At 40.5% G+C, this 16,271-nt stretch overlaps 1 protein-coding gene across 4 annotated transcripts in view; it reads right to left on the bottom strand.

The window, feature by feature from the left end:
• KHDRBS3 (KH RNA binding domain containing, signal transduction associated 3) overlaps positions 1 to 12,813 on the bottom strand; it is a 93,113-nt gene extending 80,300 nt beyond the window's left edge. For all 4 annotated transcript variants that reach the window (XR_011093259.1, XM_068672700.1, XM_068672701.1 and 1 more), the window contains exon 1: positions 12,296 to 12,813. Coding sequence is in view for 3 of the 4 variants with exons in the window: in XM_068672700.1 (XP_068528801.1) it covers positions 12,296 to 12,383 (88 nt within the window). In the remaining variant the exon portion in view is untranslated. The remainder of the gene's footprint in view (positions 1 to 12,295) is intronic.
• Positions 12,814 to 16,271: the final 3,458 nt, after the last annotated feature.

Raw genomic sequence — 16,271 nt, 5'->3', positions numbered from 1 at the left:
AGAACCCGAGGCATCATTACTCTTGGTTCAGTGTCATTTAAAATGTTTCCAAATGGGAAGTTTGGTGCTTCTATTTCTAAAAACATAGAATCAAAGTATTATCTAGATGTTAGAGTGGAAAAAGAGGCTGCATTTGAAAAGTGTAGTTGCCCAAGAAATGCAGGGTCTGGGAAGCCAGAGGATGAATGGTAGCTGAAAGGAAGCAGTAAACACTCAGAATGGCAGATTGTTGTATCATGCATGGGAAGCAAAACACTCAGAAAATGTTTGAGAACAAAAGACCAAAACAATCATAATCAGACTTCATTCTACAAATGCATTCATGAAGAATGGTTCTTGTAGGTATTGATATACAAATTAACATTTCACATCACTTCCATATCTTGATTCATTGAGCAAGTGCAAAGATAACTGATTTAGTTAAAAACAGTAACTAAATACAAACATACTATTTAATATAAACCCAAGAAATAAAAGTGCTTAAGTGAACTGAACAGGATCTGACTGTCCATTAATACTAAAACTGGAAAGAACATTTAACCAGGGAAAAGTTTAACTTCTCATCAAGCCATCAGCAGAAATAGCCATAAACATTTCTAAATCCCCAACTGGGGGTATAAAGACCTAATGGTCAGTGTTTCAGAGCAAGAAAATATCAGACACATTACGCAATCTCTACAGTACATGAACAAAGCTCCATTCTCAGGGCTGCTCTTTTGATAGCATTCACTTCTGAAGCAATACACATTATTTAACAGGTTATTATTCCAATTTACTACAGCTCTCAAAAATATGAACACTAAATTATCTGAAAGAGCTGAGATAGGAAAAGCATTTTTCTTTTCCATTAAATTCATATAGCTTCCATTTTACCCCTTGCATAATAACTATCTATTGGCAGTACCTCTTGACAGGAAGCAAGGGATTAACTATGTAGCTGGCCAGAAGCATCCATTCTCTTTAATCTATTTTTCTGAAGGGGCCATCTGCTCTTATTTCTTCATTTCATGCCCTAGCTTGAAATCACATTCACTATTCCGTTAGTATTTCAATTAGTTGCACACAAGTTTCTCCCATGTCAGGATGGCTGTCGTGAGGATGAAATGCAGTAAGGTGAGAGGGGAAAAGGGTTATTACCAACAGCTGATTGACTAATTTATACAGCTCAAATAGCTAATTAGTCATCAATAAAATGAAGGGAAAATAACCCTTTCTCTAGCATTTGTTTTATTACAACACAGCTTGACATCCATTACTGACAAGTTATCTACAGCCATGTTTTCAAGTGCCAAACCTGAATGGAAGAGGGACTAGGTTTGTTCTCCTCTCAGCTATTCTCCTTCAGGTGACTATACAAAAGCTTCAAATCTTTGATAACAGCACCAAAAATTTCCAAAAGAGGAGCCCAAAGTGCCTCATACAAATGCTGACAAGCCTTATCTACATGATTAGCACCATTTGCAAGGACTTATGAATAATAAATGCTGCTTCTGAAAAATTTACTCACCGCAAACTACAAGTTTGAGCTACAGCCAGATATCACTAATACAATAATATCTAATTAAGCAAGGGATTCTGGAAGTATGGTACAGATTGAAGCAAAGTACTATTTCCCACTGCATCCAAGCAGGAAAGCCAACTGTCCAACTCCAACTTTTCCATTAATTTAACCAGTACAAAAACCAGCTCAGATACTGGGCAGGTTCTGGCTTAGCATAGAGAGCAGCTAACTTCTCAGCATCTTCATGCAAGCCAGTATAACAGAGAGCTTTCTAGCCTATGCAAACAGCCACTGAAAACTCTGGCCATTGCCTTGAACACAGACAAAAGGAATCAATGCCTTGAGGAGCTACTAGCTACTTACAGACAGAAAATAGATTACATTAACAATGTTGAGCTTACTCATTGAAGAAATTTACTTGTTGAGATCACATTGTATCTTTTTCCTTCTATCTGAAGCATTAATTTCAAAGTGATAATTTGTCTAGAGTTCTTCACAGAGCTGACCTCAACCATCTCTTTGCCACTTATGCGATAATGAAATACATATCAGCATTTTTAATTAACCTTGTATTAATCTATGTGAGCTATTACTTAGTGTTCCAAACAAGGCCTATTATTTCATGAGGTGCATAAATTTCTTAAGTGCATCTATGAATAAGTGACTTATGAATATGATAGTTGCCCTGCACTCTCCATTTAATCAGTGATAATTGCTATATTCTAAGAGCTTACAGTTTAAAGGCTTAGTGAAGTGTTACTTTTAAAACTCAACTTAACACTTACCAAACCATCCTGGGTCTCACTAGTTAAGGAATGCATCAGGAGAACAGTACAGGCCAAAGCTATTTGTTTCCATCTACATCTTAATTGCATTTGGAAACCCTGAGCCCAAAGGCAGCTCTACTACAATTACAGCACACACAAGCCTAAGCTTGTGATTAAGCAACAAGCAGTAAAAAAGAAAACCTCTGGGATAGCAAAACAGTCGGATGCAAATACTGTTTTCAAACAGGTCAGTTACCAGTTAAAGCCTTTAAGCCTTCAACTTTTCATATTCACATGTTAAGGCTGAAGCTTAGAGAATCATTTAGTATTACTCACATTTTACAGTATATCATTTTCAGCAGGAGGGACCTGCATTTCAAGAAGCAGACAATGCTTGGCTACAAAGTCCCTATGCCTAATGAACACTGAATACACACAGCAGCCAGGTACAGCTCCCACAGAAGCAGCTACCAGCTTTCTTTAAAAGGGAGCAACATCATCTCCCAACAGTTCTGTTTCAACACAGCAGCAGATGCTCGTTAGGCTGAATGCCGGCTCCCCCTGCTGACACACTGTCAGTATGAGAGTTACAGCACTGCTGTCATGCTGAAGATACAGGCTGTATTTCAGAAAAAAATGTCTGAAAAGCCCTTTAGAAAAACCTACAAGTAAAAACCACATGATGACTCTAGTACTTAGTGACCTACCACTATCACAGCAGTGTTTGACAGAAGGATAGTATCCAGAAGTTGTCTTCATTTCAAAAATCACTAAGATCCTCCATGGGAATCTGACAAAATCCCATTGTGGGACACTTCTGCTCATTCTGCTCCAATTAATACTTCATAATTACCTGATATCCAAATTCACAAGAAAATAAGGCTGAAAGAAGTCTCAAAAATACATCCCTTCTCTCAAGTATTTTAGTATACTCTTGTCATTGCTGAAGCTTGCTTCATATGACCTTAACAGGTACCTGTGAGAACTTAAAGAACAGATACAGTAAGCTTCACTGTTAAACCCTGTTACATGCTTTTATACAGTTGGCCATAAAAAAAGTCTTATTTCTCCAGACCATGAATGCATGGTGTAATAAAAAGTTCAAGGGTATCTAGTAAGTCAAAAGAATCTTTAAGAACAATTTGTTAGACCAGATAAATTGGGTCACAGTAGTTCTTTCTAGTCTTCAGAACCATGTTTCACCCCATGGTCTTTGTCCAGAATATCATTAGAATAGCTCTAGGAAGTTTAACTAGAGCCAGAGACATCACCCCAACCTAGTTACTATGGATCTTCAAACTGGAAGCGATGCAAGTTCTCTTTCAAACAACCAGAATCTAAGCAAGAAAAGTCAAATGATTCATAAACTGTTTTGTTTTAGGAAACCCCAACACCTACCACAAAAGTCTTGGGGGAACCCCTGTAATGCACAGAAGTCAGCTGTGATGTACCCTTCTCCACAGAAATCATATGTTGCTCCTAAAACCAAGGCAGGCTGGAAGCAGTCAGGTAATTAGTACAGTGAAAAAGCACTCTGGGCTTCAGAACTTTTGTAACTATGCAAATATGACAAGAAATTTGCTCAAACCATATGAAGGCAGTTCTAGGAGGGAAGAGTGTTTCGGGCCAAATTTGGTTGTGTGGGCTATACTTAAGCACAGCAAAAAAAAATGAAAGAACTAAACAGACATTATGATGAACCTCAGTTTTTCACTGCTGCAAAATTGAAATATATCACTTAGTTTGTAGAAGGGTGGAAGATAAAAGGGCAATTTTTCACATCAATTTACTCCAAGCTGTATCATTAAGGTCTGCACATAGGAGGGTACATCATTGCTTTTCTTTCTTTTAAGAAATAAAAATCATAGATCCTCAGTACCTGACAGTTAAGGAGCTCAGAGAATGGAAACTGAGCTGCTGACCAGAGATCATTGCTTTACTGCACACTCTGGCTGGCCACCTCCTAGGGGGATACAGATCAAAAGGAACCAGTAAGGAAAAGTTTTGTCCATTATCAGTTAACACAAGAATATACTGTAAAGGAAGAATTCCTGTGTTAAGAGCAGTTCTTTGGTTTCTGTACATTTCAGAAGCAACACTACTACCCCCCCACCCCCCCCCAAACAAGCAGAAAGTACAGCTGAAGAAATCTAAAAGCTTCCTGCTTTCAAAGAACTTTCCTTCAGGAATACTGTTACTGCTCCTGGATGATCAGAGCAGTTGAGACTACAAATGCATTTACTTTCCAAGCATCCAATGAATGCAGCAGGATCTTCAGTGTCAGAGCAACAGCAATTTTCACTAGATTCTGTTTTATCCATGAAGAGGCACCTTCCCTTACTGGTTATTCCTATTATACACTCCAAGTGGATTAATAAAGTTGAAGGAAAATAGTAAATCCTCAAAGGATTTGCAACTTCAGATTTTTCATTGTCACTATATTACACTAAGATCAGCACAGCCAAACTTCTAATCTAAAGGGGAAATTGTTAAGTGCAAGAGCAATAGGTTTACTGAAATTATTCCTGATTTAGGTTTCCAATTATTTTGTCAAGGAATCCTTCCTGAAAACCTACAAAAGAACACCTAGATAGGCCAAAAATTAAAGATTACCAACTACAAGCATTGAACTGACATTTGTTTGCTGCTGCCTTGCAACTTCGTTTCTGCTGAGCTGCTAGCTGAAGCCAAGTCTGATAAACACATCAAATAAGAAATGGAAGGCAGCCAGCAAAACAGCAACTGGAAATGGAGAATAGGAAGGACAAATTTAACTTTTCAGTTTCTTATGAATCTTACCTTACAATAACGTAAAACAATTAAAAGACAACACATGCCATAAGAACAGTAAAAGATAAATACAAGAAAGATGAGTTATAGCAAAGGAATGTTTTAAAATAAAAGGCAAGGAAAACAAAACAGGCACTGCTCAACTGCCGAGACAGCTCAGCTTAAGGCACGGAAGTCAGAATTTAGTTTGGACAAGACCCATAAGATCAAGCCCAGCCATCCACTAACTGCCAAGTCCACTACTAAACTATGTCCCTAAGCACAACATCTATACATTCCTTAAATACTTCTAGGGATGGCAACCACTAGACTATGCAGTCTGTTCCAGCATCTAACCACCCCTTCTGGAAAGAAATTCTCCCTGATACCCAATTTCAACCTCTGCTGGCACAATCACTTCCTCAGCTTCAAGTATTTTCCTTCCAACCTCTAGTTGTTACTCTTCAGCTTCATCTTTGTCATAAATATCTAGCCTACCACTATGATGAATAGGATAACATTGTTAGAGAGTGATAAAGGAGGGCTACAAGGTTGAAGGGTCTGGAGGGAAAGTCATATGAGAAGTGGTTGAGGTCCCTTGGTTTGTTCAGCCCAGGCTGAGGGGAGGCCTCATGGCAGCCTGCAGCTCCCTCATGAGGGGAGTGGAGGGGCAGGCGCTGAGCTCTGCTCTCTGGGGACAGTGACAGTACCTGAGGGAACGGTGCACACCTCACTTTGAATCAAATATGTCAAGAGAAAAAGTCTTGTATTTCCTATACTTGATTTAACAGCTAATCATCCGAAGTTTTAGTACTGTGCTTTACTTTCCACTTGCACTCTTTGCTACATATTTCACAGTAACTTCAAAGGGCCTCTTAAAAACCTTTATTTACCTCTGTGGAGGTAGTTATGCACTCAAGCCACAGGTTAATGATCACTTTCACAAATGAATCAGGCTAACAAGCAGCCTACAGACCTTTTATCAAGCTTGCAAAGCATTTTGCAGAGCTTTCCATGATATTCTTGAAGATAAAGATGTTCAGGATTCTGTACCTAGAATGTTGTACGACTGACATTTTAGTCCGTATGACCTTAGTTACAGGGCCATATGGATTTTCTACCTAGTGATGCACTTGGAGACTTTCCTTCTTACTTTTCAGGTCCCTATCTTTGCAGATCATAGGATCATCCAGGTTTGAAAAGATCTTCATGATCATTAAGTCCACCCATAAACCTGACCTGCCAAGTCCCATCATTAAATCACATCCTTTAGTGCCACATCACCATCTCTTGTTTTCTAGTCTCTTCACCAGCTTCGTTTCTATTCTCTGCACATGCCCAAACAACTCAGGATGCCGTAGGCCTTCTTGGCCACCTGGGCACACTGCTGGCTCATGTTCAGCCAGCTGTCTGTTGGCCAGCACCCCTAGGTCATTTTCTGCTGGGCAGCTTTCCAGCCACTCTTCCCCAAGCCTATGCCGGTCAAGCAGATCAACAGCCCCTACTTTATCAAGATATGCCACTTACCCAGTGTACTTGTCCTTTATCATTCTCTATCACTATTAATAACAAACATTAAGCCTGCAAGACTCCTGTAGAGCTCAGATAACTAATAGTTTCTGGTAAATTGACTGTTATGTCAGGTACCAGTTAATCCATTTAAACGTGCTTTTTACTGGAACTGCTTAATGTTAATTAAAAAGGCATGCAGTACCACATCAAACCCTTTACAAAGGCTGCCTCAACTCTGAACCCCAATAACCAACTCTTAAATCAAAGCACTACCTTATTTCTCAATTACACTTCAAGTTCAAGTCAGATGGAGGTAATTCAGGAGGCACAGACATCACATGCATAAATTCTAAGTGCACACAAGTAGAGTCAAACAAGCCATGGGCCAGAGGAGAAGCCATTCAGTGCTGTGACTTTGCAATTTCGCCAGTAAATAAGTGTTCAGAAGGTTAGAGTTTTAATTTGCATGGCTGGTGTCGAAAAGGATTGAAAGTGACAAACCATGTCAGCTTAAATTTGAAACCTTTAAATTTGATCTCTCTCATTGACTGCCAAAGTAAGTGTGCAAGTGAATTAGAAGTCAGCTTTGGGCTCAGTGTGATCATCGGTGAGCAGCTGCAGGCTAGAGTCATGCTTCAGAGCAGATGAGCCCAGGGTGAAGTATGCATGATTATCTTAAGCTGCATTTTGCAGCTTCCCTGTTAACATGACTTGAATGCCTGATAAACCATTTCTCCAGACTTTTAAGAGACTAAGAATCTAATTGTTCACAAGCTCTATGACTTGCTTTCCCCGTGCCATTTCACTGGAGTAAAGCAGTGAGGCAGCTACAACAAGTGTCAGCTTGTGAGGTGTTACAGAGCAGAGAATATACGGCCTGACCAAGACATGAGGGACAACCACCCCAATGATTGCTTCAAATTCTTATTTCTTTTCAAGCTATATTAACAAAACAACCTAGGTCAGCCCTGTCTGGTTTTATGGAGCTGCCATCAAGCTACATCCATTCATATTACTGTCACAAATTTCTCAGTGCATTATGCCTGCAAAATAACTGTAGTCTATGAAAGCTTGCAGGGTTTTGAAGTCTGATTACGAGACGATAACAGCAGTTTTTGCTTTCTAGTTAACCTCCAGGAATGACAACTTAAAGGGACTTTGAAGAAATCTTTCAGTCTGAAGGGCGTATTACAGAATTAACTCTTAAGGCTACTTGAAACATTTAAAATCCCTCCAGCTTTTCATTTGCTTTACAAAATGCTTACAACCTTCAAAAAGCATTTTGCCAGCCTCCAAGAGCAGGACACCTCAAATGAGTTATTTCTTCGTTCATGTATGAGAATGCAGTGAGAAGTGAATGCAAATGTGAGGTTGTACAGCAGTAGTGGATGTGTAACTCCATGAGGGACTGGGAACCAGAGGCACCATGCATGTCTGTCCCACCCCACATTTGCCCTAAAAGCAAGAAGATTATTCACTAACAGATTTATGTCACAAGCTATGTATGGTATTTCAATACATGCAATCAAACACACCTTTTAGATTTGTGAAAATTAGAATTCTATTTATAAAAACCTAAAAAAAACCTTAGTAAGCACCCGGCAACCTTCATATCCCTAAAGGGATTGATTCAAAGTTAATATCTATGAAACCTTTATTATATCCTTACTTTATTTTTACAATGCTATCTTGTCTGCTAAAAAAATCAGGTTTCTATTTTCCACAATGGAACAATACTTTCTACAGTCCTTCCTTGACATTTAAGGAGGTACTGTTTTTAGGAGATATTTGTTTACCAAACTCCTACTTTTGAAGTTTTGAGCACAAATTCCAGCAAACCCGTACTGATCAGAACTGGTCACATGGCTTAGCAAGGGGACCCAACATCATACAGCTAGCACATACAGCCATCTACTGATCAGAGGGCTTGTTATTCCTCTGTGTCTTGTTCTTGAGGAGAGTTTAAGGGTAGCCTTGGTGACTGAAGCACTACCTTGAGTCTCAAAATAACTAAAATGAGATCATCAGAAGAATTATACAAGACCAATCTATATAGAAGTAAAAGCCAAAAAGCCAAAAGGTTATGTACTGGGACTCTACCTCCTGAAGTAGAAATTTCAGCTGTCCTAACCTTAGAGTTTCTTTCACCTACACATTTACCATTATACAAAGCAAGTGCCAGACATCAGCTCTCATGTCTTCCATCGCAAAACATGCCTGGTATTGACATGTTTTCACAGTGAACTTCTGTCATCATGCGATCTCACATCCTTTACTCAACATTCACAAAATACTTGTCAATACCACGCACAGGTCTGAAAGAGAATGATGACAGTAAAGTAACTCTTCTTACCAATCTTTCTGCATTTTATATCATCACTTGTGAACTAAGTTATTACAATCAATATTACACTTGAGCATTTACCAACATTCACATGCAATCCAAAATGTGAATAGCTATCAAAAACACTGAAAAGCTGCTCAGTGCCTCGCAGTGATAAAGAGTTGGTTTGATCTCAGAAGTATCACTTCTACTTACAGAAGATTTTTTTATGTAAAGCAGAGTACCTGACAGTTATGAGTTGGAAAAATGCACATTACTATATTTTTGCTCATTCAGAGAACTTTATCCTTGTCAAGATTCTGCATCTACAGAACCTTTAAGACAGTAACTGGACATAACATTCCAGCACCCACTGTCTGGGACCAGCTGCAAATTAATCCTATTAGCATGGACATCTTATTGCATCTTATTGCACATGCAGAAGAAGTCTGCTTCTGACCTGTAACATGCTTAATCACGTACAGATAAAAATAAGTCCCTTTAAAAGGGACTTACTGTTCAAGTATACAAGTAAACCTCATTTGAAGCAGGAAAGGATACAGTCTAGTCTCCTTCATAAGATTACTACTGCTCTAAAATTTAAACATTAAATATGTCATTGATTCTTTAAAACAATTTCAGCAATGGACTGCATCCCAAAAAGGCAAGTCTCCAAATGCTTGAACAGTTTTGAGCAAAAAAAAAAATCATTACTATACCAGGGCAATGAAGGATACTGATCTTTGATTTTAAAGCTTTGAAGATGCTGAAAGGTCTTATTAGGGAAAGGAAACAGTTACCTCAATTCCAGAAGAGATTAACAATACTGTCCATAAAGAATACTCTTGCAGCATCCTAGTCATCTCATCATTGCTCTTTTTCAGATGACTACCTTGAAACTAGAAAGCATGTCAAGCTCTATTTTTTCCTGCATCATTTACAATTATGCAATTTGTATGTATCCAAATTATAATTTGTAATTATAAGTATAATATGCAAATGTGTCCACTTGTGCAAAAGCTATAATTAACAAATTTTTGGAAGTCTATACACAGGACCACTTCTCCCTAGAAGCCAAATTCCAACATGGGTAGAGTAGAAATTTTAGTGATGTTGCTCTTTTGTCTAAGAGCACATACTTCAGCTGCTTCAGCACCTCAGAAGGATTTGCTGGCTCAACCACACGATTCGTACAAATCAATCTGAAGTTTCTCCAGAAAGTTGGCTTATCTACAGTATTTCAGTTAAAGTAAATGCAGATAGTAAACAATGGTATTAAGACATCAGAAACACCATTACATAATTAAGCCAGTTATTTTAAGCACTTAAAGCCTTTGGTAAGATCTCCTAAACTGGGAGAAGGCACTGAAGCATGCTTCACTCTAAGCTGAAGAGCTACACGAGCTAGGTTTTAGAAAATAGACAAGCCATTTCATTTGCCTTATTAAACTGTCATAGAACTCACTGAACCTGACATACAAAATGCAAACTAAAATTACATATGTTTTCCTACTAATTGCATTAATTTACCTGCAAGTAACAATTAAGACAAATGAACCAGACACTGATAAAGTTTTGTGAAGACAATGGGGGCTGTAAAGCATCTTCTTAGTCATGCATCTCCTACTTCTATTACACAGACAATTTACCTTTGATTCTTTGACTGTACATCTGCCTAGGAGGATTTCATAGAAGTTACAGAAATATGCATCTTAAACTACAACCATTTGATACTGTCCTGTTTAATAATTTTACTTGACAGGCAAAATGCTTCCAGTTTAAGACAAGACTGTCTTAACTAAGCAAAAAAAACTAAAGACTAGAATAGAGGTTGGATCGATGTCATCTACATTTTTTTTCCAGGGAACACCAATTTTTGCTACTGGAAGTATGCATGCAGATACCAGATATTAAACAATAAAAAGAAAGCGGAGTTTCTGCCCTTTAATTTAATTTCAGTGGGAATTGCAAAAGCTTAGTGTCCCACAGAGTCATGACTCTGGTAATAGTTGTAGAATCATATACTTTCATTATATACTTCCATAAACACTGTTTGAAATAATATACCTACTTCTGTAACTTCTTCATAATTATGATTTACACAATCTGTACATGTTAAAAAATCCACTATTACTAACTGAAAGTAACTTCACTAATTTGCAGCCTTAAATTCTTAGCCATCAAGCTTAGCACTTATAGCAAACAAACATCTGTTTGCTAATCCAATCCCCTTTCTCCCACTATCAGTGGCACATTTCCAAATTCAGAATCAGGAAAAACATGCAAAATACCAACAGCCCAAGGGCACACAGCTACAAATCACATGGCATATGCATTCCACAGCTGAAACTGACAGCTACCTGTAACTCCAGAGTATTTCACACTACAGTTGATCCCCCATCAGATTTAGAGATTGGCATTTGCAGTCCATTACACATCAAAAAGTATGTCAATGCATTAAAAGAAGCATTGATTGAGACTTGTTCCTGTGATGTGAAGTACTGGAGTACCGCTCTGCAATCACTTCAGTTGAAGCAAAAATCATTTGATTTTGCTTAGGTTATATGCTGATTTAACATAACATATTTCAGTTGACCATCCCAAGCACTTTATTAAGTGTCTATCTACAGAGCTGCACTTGAAAGTCACCTGCTAATTACCCATTTCCAAATTTACATGAGGCATTAGAGTGTAAGTCACATGGGACTTTACTGAAACAAAGAACCAGCACTTTACAGCTTATGTGACATGCCAGATGCAGAGGACTCAAAATTACATCTGATTATCTGGAGCTACATAACCAAAAACGCATTTTGTTTGATTATCTGGAGATATATAATTGAAAAAGAGAATGTTTTCAAAAAATCAATGAAATAACTGAAGTATTAAGGTACAGCCAATACCTAGAGTCCCAAGCTCACGGGCAAAGATATAGATTGTAGTGTCCTTTTGAAAAAGGATCACGCATCTATGAACTGTGAACTATTTATTATGCAGAAACACCCCAGGCAAGCTAAACTAGGAAAGCATTTGGGGCATTTAACTGGGAAGCTAACTTCCAACACAAGCAGAAGCTCCTAAACCCCAAAGCCGTCCTATGCAACTCGGCTTGGGATAAATCAACCAGTGACCGTCTCTGGTGGCCTGAAATCTATCTCTGGAGGAAAGCTGAGATTTGGGGATATCGGTGCCGGATTTACAGCCACTCCGGGAGACGGAGCGGGTCCGGCCGAGCACCCCCATCCCTTGGGGGATCACCACCGTGACCCCCCAGCCCCACAGACCCCGAAGAGGGCTGGATGTGGAGGGGTCCCCAAACCCCCCCCCGGGAGCTGGCAGCGGGGGAGGCGACACGGATAATTGGGGAACCCCGGCGGAAAGTTCGAGCAGCGCGGCAGGGGCCGCCCCCCCGCCGCCCCTCACCTTGGTTGACCAGGCGCAGGGCGTGGGTGAAGGACGGGTCCAGGGAGTCCTTCTCGGCCATCAGCTCGGGCAGATACTTCTCGTCCATGCCGGAGGCACGGGGAGCCGGAGCCCCAGCGGGGAGGGAGGAGGAAGAAGAGGAGGAGGCGGCGGCGGTGCGGGGCTGCGTCCCGGGCGGCGGTAAATCCTCGGAGGCAGCGCTTCCCAACCCCGGCCGCCTCCCGCCAGGGGCTGCGGGGACGCATCCAGAGGGCAGCGCCGCGAGCCCCCGGCCGAGAGCGGGGAGGGAAGGGGCGCCGAGCCCCCCTCCCCCGGTCCTGCTCCGGGCACGGACAAATCCCTTTAATGGAGACGCACTGCTAGGGCTGGGGGGGGGAGGAAGCGGATCACAGCGCGTTGGCCCCCAAGGAGAAAAATCGGGGGGATTAATTAATTAAAAAAAAAAATAACGGAGGCTGCGGGCGCAGCGCCCAGACCCACACCTGCCGCCGCGCTGCGCCGACTGAGCGGGCGAGCCCCGCCGCGCCAGGTTTAAATACCCCGCCGAGGCCACGCCCCCTGAGCCACGCCCATAAGCCGTTAAGCCACGCCCCTCGCTGACCGTTGCTCCGCCCCCGCTCCTCCCAACGGGCGGTACCGGTTCCACCCCCTCGTGTGCCGCCCCGCCTATGGGGGCGCCGGTTGCTATTGGCTGGCTTGGGCTGTCAGTCAGGGGGGCGCTGCGGCTAAGGATTGGTGGCTGCACGTCCGAGAGCCCCGCCCCTTCTGGTCTGTCCCGCCCCTCAGTGCTGAGGGGGTTGGGCTGGGGCTGGGGGCTCTGAGGGGTTTTCGGGGGCTGTGAGGGGTTTTTGAGGCGCTATGAGGGTTTTTGAGGGATGGTGAGGGGTATTGAGGGAGCTGTGAGCGGTATTGAGGGGACAGGGAGGGATATTGAGGGGATAGTGAGGGTCTCTGTGGGGTCGTGAGGGGCTCTGAGGGGTTTTGAGGGGCTCTGAGGGGTCGTGAGGGGTTTTAACGGGCTTCGAGGGGCGGTCTCTCCCCTTGAAACCCCCATGGCAGAGCTCCCCTGAGGGGATGTCTGCCCCCCAATCCCCGCCTCAGGACCTGCTGCCCTCAGCCCCCTGAGGGCGGCTGGTGAGGGCAGCGTCCTCCCTTAAGGGAGCCAAGAACGGCGAGATTTTGCTCTTTAAATGAGAACAGAAGGCACGATTTTTAACTTTTTTTTTCCTCCCCCGAACACCGTTCGTTCTGTTTATCCAGCGTTTTGTATTTGTTTCTCTCGTACAAAACACTCCATAAATACTAGCTAGAAAATCATACCGCTGAATTACACGACTTTAAGTGAGTTTGTGGTTCAGTAGCGGCCCATTTCACAGGTAAGAGCAAGTTCGAGAGACTCAAGCCTATTTTCCTGTTTTTTCAGTGAATGCACTTGGTATATTACATCATTATTCACTTTGATCTTTAGCTTTGAGACTTTACATAAGCCTCCTCGTTAGACCTTAGGTGTTTTATCAACGAGTCTTTGGTGACAAAAACCCAGAGTAAATGAGAACAGCCATTCTCCTCAGTAACACAGCACAAGGGCAAAACAAAAATACGAAATCACTGATGCTGAAATCCTAATACTAAATTTTGTAATCATTTTGACATGATCAGCTACAGTTAAAAGACCACTGAAACAATCTTTTTTTTTTTTTTTCTGTGACAATAATCGAATAATCTCCCATTTGTATTTCATGCAAAATAGGTTTGTAATGCATCTTAGTCATGTCCTTGCAAAATGGAGAAAAAAACTCCGAAAAAAGACTAACATGAGAAATCACTCACTCAGTGCTTAGAAGCAGGGGTTAAGGTTCCCTTCTGAGAATTACATGTGCTCTTTCACCCTCAAAATGGAAGGGCCATCTATTAAGGTATGTTGCATCTTGTTATATTTCACAGACTGGAATGTCTCATAAAAAATGTTCGATGCTCTACAGTATAAAATGTACTTGATTTACATTCTCTGTACTACCCCTCCAAATAAATCTGACCCAGCAGTAACAAGAACCAGAAACAAATTTACAGAAATATATTTTTAAAGTCTCCTGCATGACATCAAACTTGACAGATACAACTAAAACATACAAGCAACTGCAAAAACTTGGATTACAATGAATGTTTTATTTCAACCTTCTATATACATCTTCTATAAAAAAAATACTGAAATGCAGCCATCTGTTGTGAAACAGGCAGACACACACAACTTTGACACAGAACAATATGTAGGAGTGTAATCTTTATTGAATGACCTGGAGCAAAATAATCCCTACCTTTGCCTGTAAAGCCAAAAATATATTTAAAGTCCCTCTACAGCATACAGAACTTCAGACAAAAAGGTAGCTCTGTTATACAAATGGTATAAAACACAATGTACCTTTCTTGGAAAAAGTCATATTCCCCCCGGTACCTGATTAAATAAACATTTGATGTTTTATAAAAAAACGACAGTATTTTTTCCTAAAGTATACCAATTCCCTCTGGTTTTCAATATAGAAAGGCTTACTGTATGTCTAAACACTGGTTTCTCACCAGGTCTATAATAACGTAGGAAGTGTAAAATTATCCACAATTTATCCTATCGTTGAAACTCAAACCTGCACATAACAATATATTGTTTTCTCCAGTGAAATTCACTGGGATGTAATAAAATGAGGAGGACAGAACAGATGGAAATACATGGTATAGAAAGCAGCTTAGGTTATCTGTTTACCTGGGAAAAAACTCCAAAACAGTTTTTACTGTCCAAAAAAAACCACAAATCTTAAGGACTGATTGTTTTCCTGCTACTGCAATCTATACAAAGCTTGAAAAACAGCTTGGTCGAGGAACTGTCCAGTAAGTACTAGTTTTACTTTTCACAGATGTGTAAAAATCATGAGTCCGAACTTTTAAACTTCACAGTTAAAGTGCTTACGCCTACTCTCCAACAGTAAAATTAACAGGATTTTTTACACATGTCCACTCTGCTGTCTACATGCACGTGGCAGTCTCACGAAGTTAGTCCAGTAGGTGTTTATCAGCTGGGAACCAACGTCAGAGTAACAGCTCTGAAACCACCAGCTCTGTGACCTGTCAGCATCTGTCAATTATTAAGAAGAAAAGGTAGACGCCAAAATTAATATCCGCATAATTGAAGCACTAGGACATTTTAGTACCTTTGCCCTCTGCTGTGCAATTCAATTCCTTACTTCTTGTACCTCTTGACACAGATGAAGAGATATCAGAGGATTGTGTAAAGAGGCTGCAACTGAGCTGCATCCTCACTCTGGCACAACTTGTTGCAGGCACATTTTCCTTATTTACTGGGTCAGAATAACAAGCAGTATTTTCACAACTAAGTCATGTTCCTAGTATTGCAACTGCACTGAGATATTCATGGTTTTGCCCAAATTACTGTCCACTCATTTTTATTTCATACGACTGGTGTTATTCCATCTACTCAACAATCATATTAAGCTGCCACTGACCATAGTAGACTTTACATGGCTTTAATGTACTTCTTACCTCTGATTTAGTGGGTCCTGATTTAAAGCACAAACCGTAGCAGACTGTTAAGGAATTATTAATTATTTAAGCCTTCAGCTCATTAAAATGCATACAGCTGAAGACCTATAGAAGCAAAATCTATTTTGGGAAATAGTTTGTCACAAATACCACATTTAGTGAATATGTCCTTGATGTGACTCACCATGGTTCTGATTAGCATGTTGCTAAGTAGGTGCTGGCTTCCTTAGTGCTCCAATATATTACTTGCCAATTTCTGTTAGGCACATTGAAATTATCATTGCACTCCTTACCTCAGTATTGCTGTAGCTATTTTTTTTTAATATTATTATTTCTTTTTTTATTTTATTTGAATTTGGACTAAAGTATGAAGAAATAGACAAGAGCAAACTATCAATCAACACATGTATCACAAAATGTTTTCAGA

This window comes from Anas acuta, chromosome 2 (genome assembly GCF_963932015.1).
Source record: "Anas acuta chromosome 2, bAnaAcu1.1, whole genome shotgun sequence".
Lineage (NCBI taxonomy): Eukaryota > Metazoa > Chordata > Aves > Anseriformes > Anatidae > Anas > Anas acuta.
This window is presented reverse-complemented; position numbering and strand designations above follow the sequence as displayed.